The sequence below is a fragment of the Pelodiscus sinensis genome, chromosome 8 (genome assembly GCF_049634645.1).
Source record: "Pelodiscus sinensis isolate JC-2024 chromosome 8, ASM4963464v1, whole genome shotgun sequence".
NCBI classification, from domain to species: Eukaryota; Metazoa; Chordata; order Testudines; family Trionychidae; genus Pelodiscus; species Pelodiscus sinensis.
In genome coordinates, this window is record NC_134718.1 from 2,107,768 (window position 1) to 2,125,120 (window position 17,353).

The 17,353-nt window shown below is 51.0% G+C and overlaps 1 protein-coding gene across 3 annotated transcripts; it reads left to right on the plus strand.

Moving 5' to 3' along the window:
• Window positions 1–5,015: 5,015 nt before the first annotated feature.
• On the plus strand, window positions 5,016–16,072 carry LOC102460248 (cytochrome P450 2H2-like). 3 transcript variants are annotated; one of them, XM_075934518.1, is made up of 9 exons: window positions 5,027–5,289; window positions 6,622–6,784; window positions 7,120–7,269; window positions 8,014–8,174; window positions 9,094–9,270; window positions 9,650–9,791; window positions 12,359–12,546; window positions 13,452–13,593; window positions 15,487–16,072. In XM_075934518.1, the coding sequence occupies exons 1-9, from the start codon at window positions 5,110–5,112 to the stop codon at window positions 15,675–15,677; spliced, it is 1,494 nt and encodes a 497-aa protein (XP_075790633.1). In that variant the 5' UTR covers window positions 5,027–5,109; the 3' UTR covers window positions 15,678–16,072. The 3 variants fall into 3 exon arrangements, with proteins under 3 accessions (XP_075790634.1, XP_075790635.1, XP_075790633.1); XM_075934519.1 differs by lacking the exon at window positions 6,622–6,784 and having other exon boundaries at window positions 5,016–5,289; XM_075934520.1 differs by lacking the exons at window positions 6,622–6,784; window positions 7,120–7,269 and having other exon boundaries at window positions 5,016–5,289.
• Window positions 16,073–17,353: the final 1,281 nt, after the last annotated feature.

A 17,353-nucleotide genomic window follows, 5' to 3' on the forward strand; every position in this document is an offset into this window, starting at 1 on the left:
GGGGGTTCAGTGCCCGGAGCAGGGGCATGACCGTGGGGGCTCGTCCCAGGAGTTGGTGACCATGTGCGGCCCTAGAGCTCTGCCCAGCCAATGGGCATGAATGGCGACGATGCCCTGCGTGTGGCAAGATCCTGCTTTGAGAGGCAGCGTTTCTGTGGCCTCGGACGGACCCGGCCTCCCCTCTCCGCTGCTCCCACGCTGTGTCAATGAAACGCCCTGTTCATTCAGCTGCTCCTCGGTACATTCCCAACCCACGTGTGTTTATTTACATCCCAGCAGAATTCCCCGCCGTTGCCTGGGCCCTTGCGGGCAGGGGGCTGGCAGTGTGGGGGGTGCAGGAGTCACGGCAGGACCTTAGGGAAGTGGGGTCTCAGGCCAGGAGGCGGAAACCTGGGGGTGCAGGAGTCGGGGTGGGGGCTTGTGGAGGGGCTCAGGGCAGAAAGGTGAGGAGGGAGAGTGAGGGTTGGCAGTGAGAAGGGGCTCAGAGCACTGAGTGGGGGTGCAGGAATCTGGGCAGGGGGTTGAGAGGAGGGGGAGCTCAGAGAGCGGGGGGGTTATGGCAGTGGATGGGGGGTAGCAGCTGACTTCTACCCAAGGCGACCTGAGACAGCAGGGACCGCACCTCCCGCCCACCAGCTTGTCCCTGAGGCATGGGGCTGTGATCCAGCTTGTCCCCAGGTCTGGTGGGACTGATCCCCTTCCCTCCCAGTCCTGTGGGGCTTCCCTCCCGCTCTGGTGCTGCAGCCAAAGGTGAGGGAAGTGTTTGGGATGGGGGGGGGGCAACTTACCTGGTCTGGTGGCCAGCAAGATGGTGAGCCCTGGCATCAGCTGATCACTCTCTTGGTACTTCAGCACACCCCAGTCCTCCCCATCAGGGACTCGTGCCCCATTCCTCCCTCACCCCCTTCCACTTACCCCTCCCTAGCCCCCCTTCCTGATGTAAAAAATAAAGGACACGTGTGTTCAAAAATAGAAACTCTCTTTATTTAACAAAACTGGGGGGGGGGGAGATTAACCTCTGGGGAGACTAGGAAAAGGAGGTGGGAGAGGGCCATATCTTCAGTACTGTGGACAGATGTGGTCTCCTCACCTCAAAAAAGATATTTTGGCCTTGGAAAGGGTTCAGAAAAGGGCAACTAAAATGATTAGGGGTTTGGAACAGGTCCCATATGAAGAGAGGCTAAAGAGACTGGGACTTTTCAGCTTAGAAAAGAAGAGACTGAGGGGGGAGATGATAGAATTCTATAAAACCATGAGTGGTGTGAAGAGGGTGAATAAAGAAAAGTTCTTCATTAGTTACCATAATATAAGGACTAGGGGACACCAAATGAAATTAATGGGCAGCAGGTTTAGAACTAATAAGAGAAAGTTTTTCTTCACACAGCAATAGTCAACCTGTGGAACTCCTTGCCACAGGAGACTGTGAAGGCTAGAACTATAATAGAGTTTAAAGAGAAGTTAGATGAATTCATGGAGGTTGGGTCCATGGAGTGCTATTAGCCAGAGGGTAGGAACGGTGTCCCTGGCCTCTGTTTGTGGAAGGCTGGAGATGGATGGCACGAAACAAATCGCTTGGTCATTGTCTTCAGTTCATCGAGTACCTGGTTTTGTCCGCTGTCAGCAGACAGGCTACTGGGCTAGATGGACCTTTGGTCTGACCCAGTACGGCCATTCCTATGTTCTTATGTTGTAAGCTCAAGACTCAAGGTCGGGGGTCTCACTGGACCAACTTGATTTTCATGCAAACCTGCTCCTGGGTTCACATGTGGCCTCTGGTGGCCAGGCTGTCAGCCATGCGGCTGTAGACGGCCGTGTTCCTGTGGCTAGTGCAGAGATCGTGGACGTTGGAGGCCTCCCCCCAAACCTCAATGAGGTCCACGATCTCCGCACTAGACCCGGCGGGCGCCCGCCTCTTGCAGCCCTGGGCAAGCTCCTGGGAGCCGCCAGCCTGGTCCTGGGAAGAGGCGGAGGGCTGGGTGGCAGCAGGTGGCTGGCTCATCTTGTGCCAGGTGCAGGGTCTGCTGGCTGGGTGCTGGCAGGCTTGCAACTGGCACAAGCAGCGTAGCCAGACCATGGCCGTTTAAGGGCTCTGGGGCCGGGAGCGGGGCAGAAGAATTTCCCTGGCTGTGCCCAGAGTGGCCACCAGGGCAAGCTGGGGAGGGCTAGCCTCCCAGTAGTTCAAATTAAGTGGCTACACAGCCCTTAATTCGAACTACTTAATTCGAAGCTTTAGTTGTCATAGGACTAACGGCTGTTGGTTCGAATTGACATTGTAGTGTAGACATACCCTATGGAATTTGCTGTGTCAGTTTGTGACCGGTTACTCCTTCACTGGTGTTATCTTTGGATGTTAACATTCCCCAACACCCCTGGGTCATCCTGTCCTGGGTCATGCTGCCCTGTGGCCCGGGCCGTCAACATTCCTCTAATCTTATTAACATAGACACAAAACAAGATCCTGTCTCTTACTTATTAAACCTGAAAGCAAAGAAGTGTATATTTAACTAGAGGTCCCTAGAGTGTGGCCTTATTAAACCTGAAATCAATATATAGAGTAGCCCAATGTCTGTGACTCTGTAATGCTGGAACACTGGCTGTTCCCTCTAGGCAGCGCTGTTGCCTCCCGCCATGGCGCTTGGCTGACTTCTCTGCCGCTCAGCCGGGCCGCAGCGTGGGAGCAAGAGGCACAAGTGGCCATTTGGGGTCCGTGCTCCCCATGCAGCACGAAGAGTGCAGGGCCCGAATGGCCGCTTGCTCCTGCGCGGTGGCCTGGCTGAGGAACGCAGACGTCAGCCGAGCGCCATGGTGGGAGGCAGCAGCGCCAACCAGAGGGGGTCGGGGCCTGGACGAGCGTGCGTCTCTGACGTCAGGAAAGGGCGACGGATTCAAAAGGAGGAAAGCAGCGCGGACGCGGAGGAGACAGAGAGGAGAACGGAGGAGGTGCAGGACAGCGAGAGAGAGGGAGAGAGACGCAGCAGGAGAAGGAGAAGAGAAACACAGAGTGAGAGGCGAGAGGGGGAGAAAAGAAAAAAGAGAAGGAGAGAGAGTCACAGTTCGGATCCTGCCGACCACGCCACTGTGACCGACCGGGCCGGGTCTGGGCACAGATGAGGGCGTCTGCTCAGGGCAAATTGCTCAAATTCAAGTCTCTCTATAGCCCCCACACTGGAGACCTTCCTAAATAGGCCACAAACCAGTCCCACAGAGCGCTTCAGCTGCCTGCCTGGTCAGCCGGAAGCCTCTCGAACAAAACCCCTCCGACATCCCAGCAATATCCGTGCCCCAGATGGCCCCGAGCCTCATACACAGGAGAGGGGTTATAGAACACAATCTCACCTTCCCCAAACAAGTTCTGTCCAGTTCCAAGAAACCAGCCACAGATCCCTGGTCAATTTACACCTGGATCTTACCCACAAGATCACACTGAGCCAATCCTTTAGAATCTAACATCTAAAGGTTTATTACTACCAGAAAAAAGCGCGAGAGTAAGGTTGTAAAAGGATCATACATTACATGCATTGAGTCTCCCAATTCTCAATGCAGGCTCTCGGCAGAGATGTTATAACTGCTGGCTTAAAAGGCTTTGGTGTACATCCCATGCCAGGATGGGTCCACAGTTCTTTCCGGCTCCTCGATCCCTGCACTTGTGCCTCTGGGATGAAGAGCTGAGCTGAGCACCAAGATGGAGTCGGCCACATGTCATATGTATATCCCCTCCTGGCTTCTTCCAACCTGGGGATAGTCACATGGCCAGTGGCCAGCTGTGCCTTTGGCCTCCAGAGGTCCATTGTTCCCTGGAGCTTTGCTCATTAGCTTGTCCCTGGGCAAACATTCCCGGCCCATTGCTCCGCCTCGGACAAAGAATCCTTCAGCAGCAGCACAGAGTCCAAATTTCTAACTTCACACCCAGACATTATACGGGTATATGAAGAGCATATACAGAATCCATAGACAATAAGCTTTAGTTTGACACGTCACATGGCCCCCTTTGTACCAACTTTTGGGCAAACACCCCTCATGGGCACAGCAGTGACCTGGCTGCTCCCCTAAAATCCTGTACCGTGTCAGAGGTGATTGAGAGAGAGCAGAAAGCCTCCACCGAGAGACCATGGAGGGATGAAGCGAGAGCTGCCTACAGCAAAGCAGAGCGGGATTTTGCAGAGGCAACCAAAACCAATGTGAAAGGCTGTTTCAGCCCTGTGCATAATTAGGAAACAAGGGAAGAAATAGGAGGAATGCTAAGCCCCAGGCAGCATGTAGAAAATGAAGATGATCTAGGCTTTGCTCGGCAGCTGTCCATCGGCAAAACCCTGGAGAGCAACATGAACAGGAGACACTAAAAGGAAACATCACGGCTGTGTCTAGACAGGCCAGTTTTTCCAGAAAATCAGCCGCTTTTCTGGAAAAACTTGCCAGCTGTCTACACTGGCTGTTTGAATTTCCTCAAGAACACTGACGATTTCATGTAAGATTGTCAGTGTTCTTGCGGAAATACTATGCTGCTCCCGTTCAGGCAAAAGTCCTTTTGTGCAAAGCTTTTGCACAAAAGGGCCAGTGTAGACAGCTCAGATTTGTTTTGCGCAAAAAAGCCCCAATCGTGAAAACGGCGATCGGGACTTTTTTGTGCAAAAGCGCGTCTAGATTGGCACGGACACTTTTCCGCAAAAAGTGCTTTTGTGGAAAAGCATCCCTGCCAATCCAGACGCGCTTTTCCGCAAATGCTTTTAACAGAAAACTTTTCCGTTAAAAGCATTTGCGGAAAATCATGCCAGTCTAGACATAGCCCATGGGATGTGCGGAATGTTTGACCAGACGCGTAGGAAGAGAAGAGAAGAACAAGATCGGCTGAACAGCTTTGCAGAGGTTCAGGGAATGCGTAATTGTCATGCTCTATCACTCAGTGCCAAAGGGCAAACACAGATAAGACAGAAATAAAAGCTCCAGTCACATTTGTCAGCTCAGAGTTTATCTCATTAATGCAGAGAAACTGAGAGCTCCTATTGGCTAATTGCCTGGCCCCACTCTGGGTGTGTGCAGTATAAAAAAGTGGGAATTTGTTTTTCCTTTGCTTGATGCAGCCAGAATCCAGAGGAATTTCTACTCGCAACAATGGAACCGCTGGGAGCCACCACGGTATTCCTGGTCATTTGCGTCTCTTGCCTTCTCTTCCTCTCCGCACGGAGAAAGACGCCTGGAAGAGGGAAGCTGCCCCCAGGGCCTGTTGCTTTTCCCCTCATTGGAAACATGCTGCAGCTGAATTCAAACAACATGCCCCAGCAATTAGAGCAGGTAAGGGAGTTTTCTGGGTGCCTGTTGCTGTGTTCTTAGTAGGCATTTAGCTCAGCCTGGCCTGCTGGCAGTGCCATGTCGGCTCAAATTTCTGACTTACTGTTCCACCAAACAATCAGTCTTGGATGCTAGATGGAAATGATTTGGGAGGAGACACTGCTTGTCCGCACCTATCCCAGAGCCCCTATAGCAGCACTGCCATAGCTACAAGCTATCAGAGGCTGGGGAGAGTGGCCTAGTGGGTTATGTAAGGAAATGGGACAGACAAGCTTTTAGTTCTGTTCCCACCTCTGACACAGACTCCAGCTGTGCCCTTGTGCACGTCATGTCACCTCTCTCTGTCTTCACATCCCGTCTATAAAACTGCTCTAATGTATTTGCCTGCATCACAAAAGGATTGTAAAGCAGAAATTGCAGCTCAGGACGGGAGAAATGATGCATTTTAGCAAGCTCTGCACACAGAATTTGGGATTGTACAGACAGGTTGGATTCTCCCCTTCCTGTGAATCCACACAAATAATGAGGAGTACACAGGACAAATTCTGCAACCTCATAGCAGCTGTTCCACTCCATTCTCGCTCTGCTCACCATGCCCTGAGATACACATGTACTTGTCTACTGATTTCCACAGGTGTGATCAGTTGGAAATTGGACAGTAATTCTGTAGGGGATGTAAATGGGGAAACAGGATCTCACTTTTCACCCTCTTTGGCTCCAGAGGGCAGAGAGGAGTAAAGTGAAGGGAAACTCTTCTCATTGCAAAATCGGCCGGCGTGACTGAAGAGAAGCAGGCCCCTTTCTGTGCAGTTAGAAGGATCAAGATCACCATTGAGTGTCCCTATATTAATGCAGGCTGCTCTTATAACGAGAGCGACGAGGAGTCCTGTGGCACCTTATAGACTAACAGAAGTGTTGGAACATAAGCTTTCGTGGGCAAAGACCCACTTCATCAGATGCTCTTATAACCAGGGAATTGTACAGCACAGAAGTGTGCTAGGAACACACAGACAGACACATCGATGGGGAAAGGGTTTAAAATGCAGGAGTTTAACAACATGATGCATTGAAATGTCCGGGAGGCCCAGAGCTCCAAGGTGTGTGGGTGCCTAAATCTCAATGAATCAGTGGAGTCTGGCTTCTCACTACTGTCCCTAGGAGGAGCGGGGCTGAAATGACCAAATCGGGACGGTTCTCACTAGTTACACTTCCAAAGTGTTAGCTCCGTGGCAGGAAAGCGCTGCCCCAGCAGTCTGTAATGTCATCTCCACACAAATTTGTAATGAAATGGATCAAAGCTAAAGCTTACTGGCCTCGCCTGTGAAACTTTTACAGCTCAGTAGAACGTACGGCCCGATTTTCACCATCTACTTGGGCTCCGAGCGGGTTGTGGTGCTGCATGGATACGAGGTTGTGAAGGAGGCTCTGATCGACCGCAGGGAGGAGTTCGGTGCCCGAGGACGCATGCCCCTATTCGACAAAATTGCCAATGGAACAGGTACCTTTCGTGCAATTTCCACATCGAGAGGGGAGCACGACTGAGAAGAGAAACGACACAGAGCTCTTGAAATCAGGCCCCTCCCACCAACATAAGGTTGGTCTAATCCAAGATCCAAACTCCCCTCTCTTGTCTACATCAGGTCCAGGGTCCAGCACAGCACAGCGCTACTGCAAACAGTATTGCAATGTCTCTGGAATGCCATCTCCCTGGGAGACCACAGACATAGTAGCTGTTAAGTTGAACCTTTGGCTCAGCCATGTTTGGGTGTTGGCCAGGCAGACAGACAGCGTCTGGCCTCCCTCCTTTCAGGCCTGTTCTCTCCCTGTTTCCAGGTATCGCTTTCACCAACGGGGAGCGGTGGAGGCAGCTCCGGCGATTTACCCTCACCACCCTGAGAAACTTTGGGATGGGAAAGAAAAGTGTTGAGGAGCGGGTCCAGGAGGAAACCCGTTTTCTGGTGGAAAGACTCAGAAACACGCACGGTGGGGATTTTCTTACATACACTGAAAACGGAGCAGTCGAAGAGTCTTGTCTTTCTGTTTTACACGATGTGGATTGTTTGGTTCCAGTGTCCAGTAGCTGCTCCTGTGACAGCCTGTTCTGGTGCAGAGGGACAGGCTGTGTGAAACACCCCAGAGATGGCCGTTTCTGGCTGCGTGTTGCTCACATTTTTTCCCCTGTCCAGTTCGGACTAGGGTGGCTAATGCAGGCATTCGAACCTACAGTGAGGAGTAGCGGTAGTTCGAATTAGGAGCCTTAATTTGAACTACCTAGTCTGTGCTGCGTGTAGCCGCGGGCAGGTAGTTCGAACTACAGGGCATTTAAAAATGGTGGCACCTGGGAAGATGCAAATAAAACCCGGGATATTTAAATCCCGGGCTTCATTTGCAAGTTCGAATGCCTACATTAGCCACCCTAGTTCAAACTAGGGTGGCGGTGTAGACATACCCTCAGAGAGGGACTGATGGCCCCTGGTCAGACCAGAACGGGCCAGGCAGAGGGCGCACAGTCCGGATTTCTGAGAAAATGATGTGAAGTGCTTGTTTCATGCAGCGTGTGAGAGGAAAGTGTGGGGATGGGCAGACCTAACCCCCCCTCCTCCCCAGGCTATATTGTTGCGAGCCCGCCTGGCCCTGTGAGGTCGGAGCCCCAGTGACTCAGTGACGGATGGGGAGGGTGAAGCCAGCGAATTCAAACTGACTCTCTCTAGTGTTGTTTTGCTCCAGGGCGGCCCTTTGACCCCTCCCAATTCCTCACCCACGCCGTCGCCAACGTCATCTGCTCCATCGTCTTCGGGGACCGGTTTGACTATGCAGATCAGAAGTTTGCTACTTTAGTTGGTCTCATTGTGGATAATGGCAAATTCCAGCAGTCGCCCTGGGCAGGGGTATGTTCGGGGATTTCATTTACGCTCTCCTGGGCACTGCGGGAGGGGACAGAGGTTTCTCTCAGTAAAGGCTGAGCCTCTCCAAACTGGGACACTCTGCTCCGGCACCGTCTGTGGCCCGTCCTGGTGGAGGGCTGGTGGGTGTGAGTCCTGTCGGCCAGCAGAGAACTGGCTGTGGGGCTGGGAACCTGGCGCATGGCAGTGAGGAAGCTTGCTGGGGCTGGCAGAGCAGTGGTGCTGGCAGTACGGGCCAGCTGGCCAGAAGTCCAGTGTCCAAGCCAGGGTGGAGTCATTTGAGTGATTATCTGCTACTAGAAAACGTAACCAATGTCGTCCAGGTACTTCAGGGCAAGAGCTTGGTGGTGTGGGGGGTGCAGGAGTTGGGGTAGGGAGAATTCGGAGGACTCAGGGCAGGAGGCTGGGAGTTTGGTGGGTGCAGGTGGGGTTGCCAAGGGACTCCCTTCCCCCCTCGATCCAGGAGGGGGTAAGTGGGGGCTGTCTCCCTGGAAGAGGAGCCCCATGTACCCAGTCTGGTGGCAGGTAAGATGGCAAGCCACAGTCCCAGCTGGCCACTCACTCGGTGGGGCTCTCCCCCGTGGTCACAGTGCATGATGACACTCCCATGTGCCCGTTGCCCCCACTGGTGAGTGTGAGTATTGCATCCCTCCTCTCTCTGCCCCCTCCTTTTCCATGTTCTGGAAAACAGTCCCATTCCCCCCACACCTGTTTTCCTGGCACAGTCAGATCCTGACCTTGCTTTAAGTTAGGAGAAGAGGAAACTGCCTACCAAAATTGGTGGCCCTTGCTCTTACCAGTTAGGAGGTGTACTTGAACAGACAGACAGACAAATGCATATTTCTAAAATATGTCGATACATGTCCAGATATGTCAAGCTGTGCTTTTCTTTCATCCTTCTTAGCTATATACTTTTTTCCCAACTCTCATGGATTACATCCCTGGGCCTCACTACAAGTTCTTTAAAAATACCCGGAAGTTCAGAAGATTTGTTCAGGAGAGAGTGAAGATGCACAGAGAGTCTCTGGATCCCAACTGCCCTCGAGACTTTATCGATGCTTTCCTCATCAAAATGGAAGAGGTGTGTGAGGGCAGGAGCCGGTTCCCTTTCCCATGCAGAGGGTTTTACATCTCGTGGGGATGAATTTCTTAAGCAATAACATCAGCCTGGGCTTTGGGGAAGGCCTGACAGGGAGACACGGTGTGTGCCCAAGAGACATGCAGGTCAAACTCTGCTCTCCTCCAATATATTATAAAAAAATCATCTTATTGCACAGAAATGGCCCACGGCACTGCAGCAATGGTGCTATCTTCTCCGTCCTCTTGGCTATTTTGTGTCGGATATTTATGATGGTTAGACTGGGTTACCTCTGGGGTAGCAGATGACAGTTTTTTGGCCTGTATGAATATCTCATAGAGTTTTTCCATCAAAAAAGATCTTCTCCAAATCTGTATTTCAGGAACAAATGAATGTCCAGTCAGACTTCAATGCGAAAAGTTTGTTACAAACAACAATAGAGTTATTTATCGCTGGAACAGGGACAACCAGCACTACTCTAAAATATGGGCTCCTGATTTTTCTGAAATACCCCGAAATACAAGGTAACTCTGTCTGTCTGTCTGTCACAGACACACACACATGTGTGCGCACACACAGACACACACACACACACAGAGCTAGGACTTGAGTGATGTTAGTGCCAAATTGGTGTGACCATGCCGATTGAATGATGTGGCGGTATCTTGACGTGACTTAAACATGGCCAAATAAGAGAGGATTCTGGGAGCAGGTTCTCATCAAGCAGCAGTGAACTGCAGTGAACCTGATGAGTGAAGCTGGCAAGGATTTCTGGCCACCGATACTGGGCTGATTGGTCGGGCGATTTGGACCCTTTGAGAAGTACCTAGGGCATGGGTGAAGGTCCAGCCTTGAGCACAAGCTGACCTGGTCATCACCTCGCAGCAGAAGGTCACGCACAGGGCCAGCTCTAGGCACCAGCAAAACAAGCAGGTGCTTGGGGTGGCACATTGCCAGGGGCGGCATTCTGGCCTGAGAAGGAGCAAGCGGGGACCCCATCTCCTCTTCTCCCCCTCTCCCTTCCCCCACCTCTTCCCACCTGGATCCCCATCTCCTATCCAGCTCTCTAAACAATCCCCCCTCCCCCTACTCTCTGGGCCCTGAACCCTCCTCCACACCCACACACACACCTGCCCAGGAACCCAGCCCCCTTGTTCTGTGTCCTGACAACCTCACCCTTGCCTGGGACCCAGGTGATTCTCCCTCTCCCTTTGTCTGAGGAAGGGGAACTCTGGAGTTCTCAGTGCTCGTGTCCCCAAGTCCCTTCTTGTCTGGGGCAGGAGAGCTTTATTAAAATTGGAATTGTGATCCCATTTAAATAGGCTTTGTTTTAAATAATATACCTTTACAATTAAATTAAAAATTGTTATGGCCTAAATTTATCATAACCTATTTCAATAACTTATGAATTAAATTAAATAGAACATGTCTCCTGTCAACTTTTAACAAAATTCTACCAGGTCACCAGTGTAAGTACCCAGAACCAGTGTTTACATCAGCAGTAGCTTCTTCTGCAGGTGAAGAGAGAATGTTTTTATTGCTTTGGTTTATTCAGCTAGTTCAATTCAATGATTAGTTCATTCACTGTTGCAAAACCGAGAGTTGATGAACCAGAAAAAATTGTTTTCCTCGTCTCTCAGTAAAAAACTGGTTATGAGAGCGTTCTAACATCTTGAAGAACATGATGACTAGATGTGATCTGTTAAATTCACTATGGATAGTTCCTTTGTTTAATAAAGGAATTTTAGATGCAAAATGTGTTTGGATACTTTTTTGTTATGTGTCCTGCACATTTGAGGTACAGTAGTTTTATTTCATACAAAAATTAAATGCTGGTTTTGTTTATTTTAAATAGAATTTCCATCCGTACAGAAGTAGATGCAAATCATATGTTTTTAAAAAAGTAACCACCACTTAGCAAATAATAAATGGGGTAAAATCTGTCTCTTAAGTGTTTCTATTACACACCATTTTGTAATAGAATAAAAATGTAAAAATTAAGAAACTGAATACATGTAAGTTACACAATTATTTGGGCATTTATTTAGTTGGTAGCTGTACTGAGTGTATTCTCCTGGGTAGTAAACAGAAGCACCAAATTTGGCTAAAGGTTATATTTAGGTGTAAATCAACATGTTTTAAAGGTTGCTAATCAATAAGACTCAACCATCCTTTAGGAAAATATTTTTAAAGTATAATTAAAATGATTAATTGCTCATTTAAACCTAGGTTGTCTGCTTGCCAGCTTAAATCATGATTAAAATTAGATATTTAAATCAAAGCTATTTAAATCAATCCACCCTGCTTCAGAGGCTGTTTGGTACATCCCTGAAGGAAAAAGCACAGGGCTGCGCTCATGGAATAGGTCCTAGGCTAGTGGGGTTTTGTTGTCTGGCGCCTGTCTTGCTCTGGACAGTTGAGCTAGGGAGTTGAAACAAAAGTTCTCTTAATCCCTTTGAACTGTCTCGTATAGTGAGGCTGATTCTTGTCCATGGACACCAAGAGTTGGACAGCTTATGTGTTAGGGTTGGAGTCTGAGTGATTATAAGGCTAATACTAAAATCCCTTTGCAGAGTGAGGAGTGGGACTGGGACTCCAGCACTAGGGGATGTGAATAGCTACATGCTTTGGAACACTTTAACTGACTTGCTGTGGATGAGCCTGCCCTCCCATTGCCCTCACGTGGGGAGTCCCTGGCTCTCTGCGAGAGGATGAAAATGCCCCGGGACATAACCCAAGGGCTTTCAAGCATCCAAGGCTTTCCTTCGAGGGATCGGGCCAGGACACTGAGGAGAGCAAACAAGAAGAAAAAGAGGCATTTATGTAGCTCGGTAGCCACCTCCCGTTGCTTGCCAGTCAGGTGCTGTGTGGGGCCCATCCTGGATTTCACTCATGCAGCCACTGAGACAAGGACCCCTCATGCAGCCCACTCACGAGTCTTGGTGGCCCAGTGTCGGTGTAGCTTCCGATACACCAAACTGACCAGGTTGGTTCGAATCCCAATATGCAAATGGGGTGATGCAGTGATGGGCAAATCTGTGGGAACCCTGCTACTCCCCATTATAGTTAAACCTGTCTCATCCGATGACAGAAAAAGTTCAGGAAGAGATTGACCTTGTGATTGGGCAAAGCCGAAGCCCCAGCATGGCGGATCGAAGCCGGATGCCCTACACAGATGCCGTGATACATGAAATCCAGAGATTCATTACCCTGATCCCGTTAGGTACCCCCCGGGCTGTGACTAGAGAAGTTCATCTCAAGCAGTTTGTGATTCCCAAGGTCAGTGCTCAATGTGCATGTGAGAGGTCAAGTTTGTTCTCCTCCTCTTTTGAAGGTTGAATTCCTTACAAGAGAAATGCTTGAACTAGATTTGGGTGACGGGTGGTTTTGCTGATTTACCAGTGATTTAACTGACCTGGACTGGGGGATGCATTTCTGCCTCCTTTCCTTGAACTTCGTGGTTTCAACCAGAAGCCCAGCTAGTCCCACAAAGCTGCAATCCAGCCTTTACCCGCCCACTGACAGGGATGGGATACACGGAGCAACTTTGGGCAAGTCACATTTCACCTCAGAGCTCTTGTTACTGCCTCTGTAAATTTGGAATCGCGCTGCACCTTCCTCTTTGCAAAGTGCTGTGAGACACTGGCGATAAGTATTGAGCAGCATCTCAGACAGGAAAATCCTCCTGCCAGTGACAGAGAAGCTGCACAAAATAAACTATTTGGGGGAAATTGTCTGGCTAGATAATCATCATCCCTTCTGGCCTTGTATTTAAGTCCCCTGGTGCTTTGGGGGATGTTAAGCAGAAGCCACTGACGTTAGAAATGTTGAAATCAGCAGGTCTAAATAATTTTCATCCAAGAGTTTTGAAAGAGCTGGCCGAGGCTCTCACAGGACCATTAATGCTGATGGGTCATGGGGCAGTGAGGAAATTCCAGAAGACCGTAGAAAATGAATGTGCCAATTTTTAAAAAAGGATTAATGGCATAAGCTGGTTAATCACTCACTGATCAGCTGGACATTGATCCTAGGCAAGATAATGGAGCAGATTTTATGGAACTAATCATGAATTTCAAGGAAATGAGACACAGATGCATCCCCCAGTCCAGGTCAGCAAAGGCTGGAGATTTCTCTCTGACAGACAGTACCCATTTACCCCTTTTTCTCGGCATTTGCTCATTCAGGGCACCACGATATACCCTGTACTTAAGTCAGTTCTACATGACAGCAGGGAATTTCCAAACCCAGAGCAATTCAACCCGGGACACTTCCTGGACGACAATGGTGCCTTTAAGAAGAGTGACTTCTTCATGCCCTTCTCTGCAGGTAAAAGAAGCTGTTTAAATGTCAGATCACAGCCTGTCTCCCAGCTCTGCCTGGTCGCTCTCAGACTGGTTTGTGTGCTGTGTTTTCTGGTGGCTCACAGAGGTGGAAGAGGACAGGGAAGGGTTGGCACGGTGATCTGGTAAGAACCAGCCACTGCCCCAGCCTGTGCTTGGATGACTTTTTGCTCCCCTTGCAGGGCCTGGCAGTGCTGCCATGGCAGGGCTCTGCTGCGGTCAGAAGGGGCAGTAGGAGAAAGTCCAATCGGCCCGAGGCCTGAGCTTTGGAAGACCCTGCAGGGCCGGTCATGCTGAGGGAAGGATCCAGACCTGGGCATGTCCAGGCATTGTCCAGTCTGGGCTCAGACCTTTCCCCCGTCCAGCTTCTCTTGTTTCCAGTAGGCGCCTTGGGTGGTCTGCGGGAGGGGCCTGATGTCTGGCAGCCGCCCCTCTTGTTTGGCTTCCCACCTTGATGTCGATTTTGCCCAAGGAGGGAATCCTCGGTGTTCAATTTAAACTTAAAGTACAGACTCCATGATGGGTCTCAGCATGAGGTGACATGGCCATAAGTCTTGGGAGGACCAACCATCGCCCCTCCTCCCAGGCTTCCAGGAGAAAAAAGTTCATTTCCAGGCTATGGTTTCCTTGCCAATGGGCCATCAAAACAGGGCCATACCATACATGCCCCCTTACTGAGCATGACTCCATTCACAAGGTAGCTCGATACTCCCAGTTTTGAAGGATCACCTGCCTACAAATGGGGTCATCCCATTCCATGTACGACATGCTTCCCAGTGATACTTCACAAGAGGCATTTTGCCAAGCACATATTCCCCCTGGGCCACATGCCTGTTCATGGCATGTTTTCCTAAAGCCAACGGCATGCCCCGGGACGCCGTTCTGCTCCTGTTTTGTTCCCATTACATCATGTGGGGCATCTGGCCACCCGTCACCTTTCCAGCGAAGACAGAAGTTAAAGCCTTCTTGGTGTCCTCAGGGCGGTACAACTTAACTTCCCTCGTTGAGTCCAAACAACAGACCCGCCCGGCCACACTGCTCGCGGTGTTCTGGAGCCGTCTTCCTCTCACCTGCTACTCAGGACACCTCCCAGAAAAGTGTTCAGTGCGTCTGCAACGTGGCTAATCTATTCCTCAAATCCCACATCATCCTCCCCCGCTTCCCACCCTGCGCCTCTAACAGCCTTTCTGATGGCAATCGAAGGGACTCAGGTCTTCAAAGGACCTTGCACATTCAAAAATCTTTCAGCGGAGCCGTGTTAGTCTGGAGCTGAAAAAACATAACAGACAGCAAATGACCTTGCAGCACCTTAGAGCCTAGCAAGCCATGTGGATGGTGGCATGCACTTCCGTGGGCACAACCCACTTCTTCAGGTGACTGGAGGACAGGGGTCCAGGACGCAAATACATAGCAGAGGATGGGGTGCACCGAGAATACTCATAGCCTGCTCTATTTGCCTTCCTTAGCACAGACACTCACTGACAGCGTGTTTTCTCCATTCTCCCCCTTCCCTTTCCCACCCCATCCCTTCTCTTTCTCTGCTACTTCAGTGTAGTCTGGACCCCTGCACACCCTGCATCTGCAGAAATGGGTTGTGGCCACGAAAGCTCATGACCCTATCGCCATTTTTTCTTAGGCGCTGCAGGACTATTCGCTGTTTGTAAAGTTTCTTCAGGTGGCCCAAGTGGCTCCTGAAGTCCCCGTTCGCTTCCGGACCTCCCTGAGCTCTGGGGAGGGGGCCAGCATCCTCCGTCCGCTTGCCCTCGGTTCCTAGGTGCATCCCTTCAACCCGGAGATTTTGCTTCCACAATAACCATGTTTAACATGTGTTGTGCAGGAAGGCATCCGAGGTCAGCTCAAAGTTCCTTTTTCCGTGCAGGGAAGCGGATTTGTGTGGGAGAGGGGCTGGCTCGGATGAAGTTCTTTTTAGTGCTGACCGCCATCTTGCAGCATTTCACCCTGAAGCCCGTCGTGGACCCCACCGACGTCGATATTACTCCAGTGTCCAGTTTGCTGTCAAATGCACCCAAACCGTTCCAGCTCTGTGCCCTGCCCCGAGAGCGCCAGTGAAAGGTCACCTCAGCGCCAACTGCCCCTCGCTCTCAGGGGTGCTCAACCCCCTGCTGTGTCCCTATTCCGTCCTCACACCAGCCCTCACTCCACCTCTTCCCCTAAGACCTCGGCCCCACCCCCTCTGTTCCCGGCCCAGCTCTGCCCCACCCCACGTCCTTTCCGTCCTTTTCCTCAGCATTTCTGTGGCCTCGGATGGACCCGGCCTCCCCTCTCCACTGCTCCCATTCTGTGGCCTGCAGGAGAGCTTCCACTCCAAGGAGCCCGCAGGGCCACCCCAGTCCTCCTCATCAGGGACTCGTGCCCCATTCCTCCCTCACCCCCTTCCATTTACCCCTCTCTAGCCCCCCTTACTGATGTATAAAATAAAGGACACGTGTGTTCAAATAAAGAAACTCTCTTTATTTAACAAAACTGGGGGGGGGGGAGATTAACCTGTGGGGAGACTGGGAAAAGGAGGTGGGAGAGGGGAAGAGAGAGGGTGGGAGAGGGGAGGGGGAAACCTGGGAGTTGGGAGCTGGAAGGAAGAAGCCAGGGGAATAAGGAGGAGGGGAAGTATAAAGATATGGTACGCCATATCTTCAGGACAGTCTACAGATGTGGTCTAAACTCAAAACAGATATTTTGGCCTTGGAAAGGGTTCAGAAAAGGGCAACTAAAATGATGAGGGGTTTGCAACGGGTCCCATATGAAGAGAGGCTAAAGAGACTGGGACTTTTCAGCTTAGGAAAGAGGAGACTGAGGGGGGATATGATAGAGTTCTATAAAATCATGAGTGGTGTGGAAAGGGTGAATAAAGAAAAGTTCTTCATTAGTTACCATAATAGAAGGACTAGGAGACACCAAATGAAATTAATGGGTAGCAGGTTTAGAACTAATAAGAGAAAGTTCTTCTTCACACAGCACATAGTCAACCTGTGGAACTCCTTGCCACAGGAGAATGTGAAGGCTAGAACTATAATAGAGTTTAAAGAGAAGTTAGATGAATTCATGGAGGTTGGGTCCATGGAGTGCTATTAGCCAGGGGGTAGGAACGGTGTCTCTGGCCTCTGTTTGTCAAAGGCTGGAGATGGATGGCACGAGACAAATCTCTTGGTCATTATCTTCGGTCCATCCCCTCCGGAGTACCTGGTTTTGTCCGCTGTCAGCAGACAGGCTACTGGGCTAGATGGACCTTTGGTCTGACCCAGTACGGCCATTCCTATGTTCTTATGTTGTAAGCTCAGGGCTCAAGGTCGGGGGTCTCACTGGACCAACTTGATTTTCATGCAAACCTGCTCCTGGGTTCGCATGTGGCCTCTGGTGGCCAGGCAGGCAGCCATGCGGCTGTAGACGGCCGTGTTCCTGTGGCTAGTGCGGAGATCATGGACGTTGGAGGCCTCCCCCCAAACCTCAATGAGGTCCACGATCTCCGCACTAGACCCGGCGGGCGCCCGCCTCTTGCAGCCCTGGGCAAGCTCCTGGGAGCCGCCAGCCTGGTCCTAGGAAGAGGCGGAGGGCTGGGTGGCAGCGGGTGGCTGGCTCATCTTGTGCCAGGTGCAGGTTCTGCTGGCTGGGTGCTGGCAGGCTTGCAACTGGCACAAGCAGCGTAGCCAGACCGTGGCCGTTTAAGGGCTCTGGGGCCGGGAGGGGGGCAGAAGAATTTCCCTGGCTGTGCCCAGAGTGGCCACCAGGGC

Bases quoted from the DNA above. Each gene is read 5' to 3' on its own strand.
- LOC102460248 (XM_075934518.1), top strand. From the start codon at position 5,110: ATGGAACCGCTGGGAGCCACCACGGTATTCCTGGTCATTTGCGTCTCT. The intron at 8,175-9,093 runs GTATGTTCGGGG...CATCCTTCTTAG, and splicing joins AGCAGTCGCCCTGGGCAGGG to CTATATACTTTTTTCCCAAC. The intron at 9,792-12,358 runs GTAACTCTGTCT...ATCCGATGACAG, and splicing joins GAAATACCCCGAAATACAAG to AAAAAGTTCAGGAAGAGATT.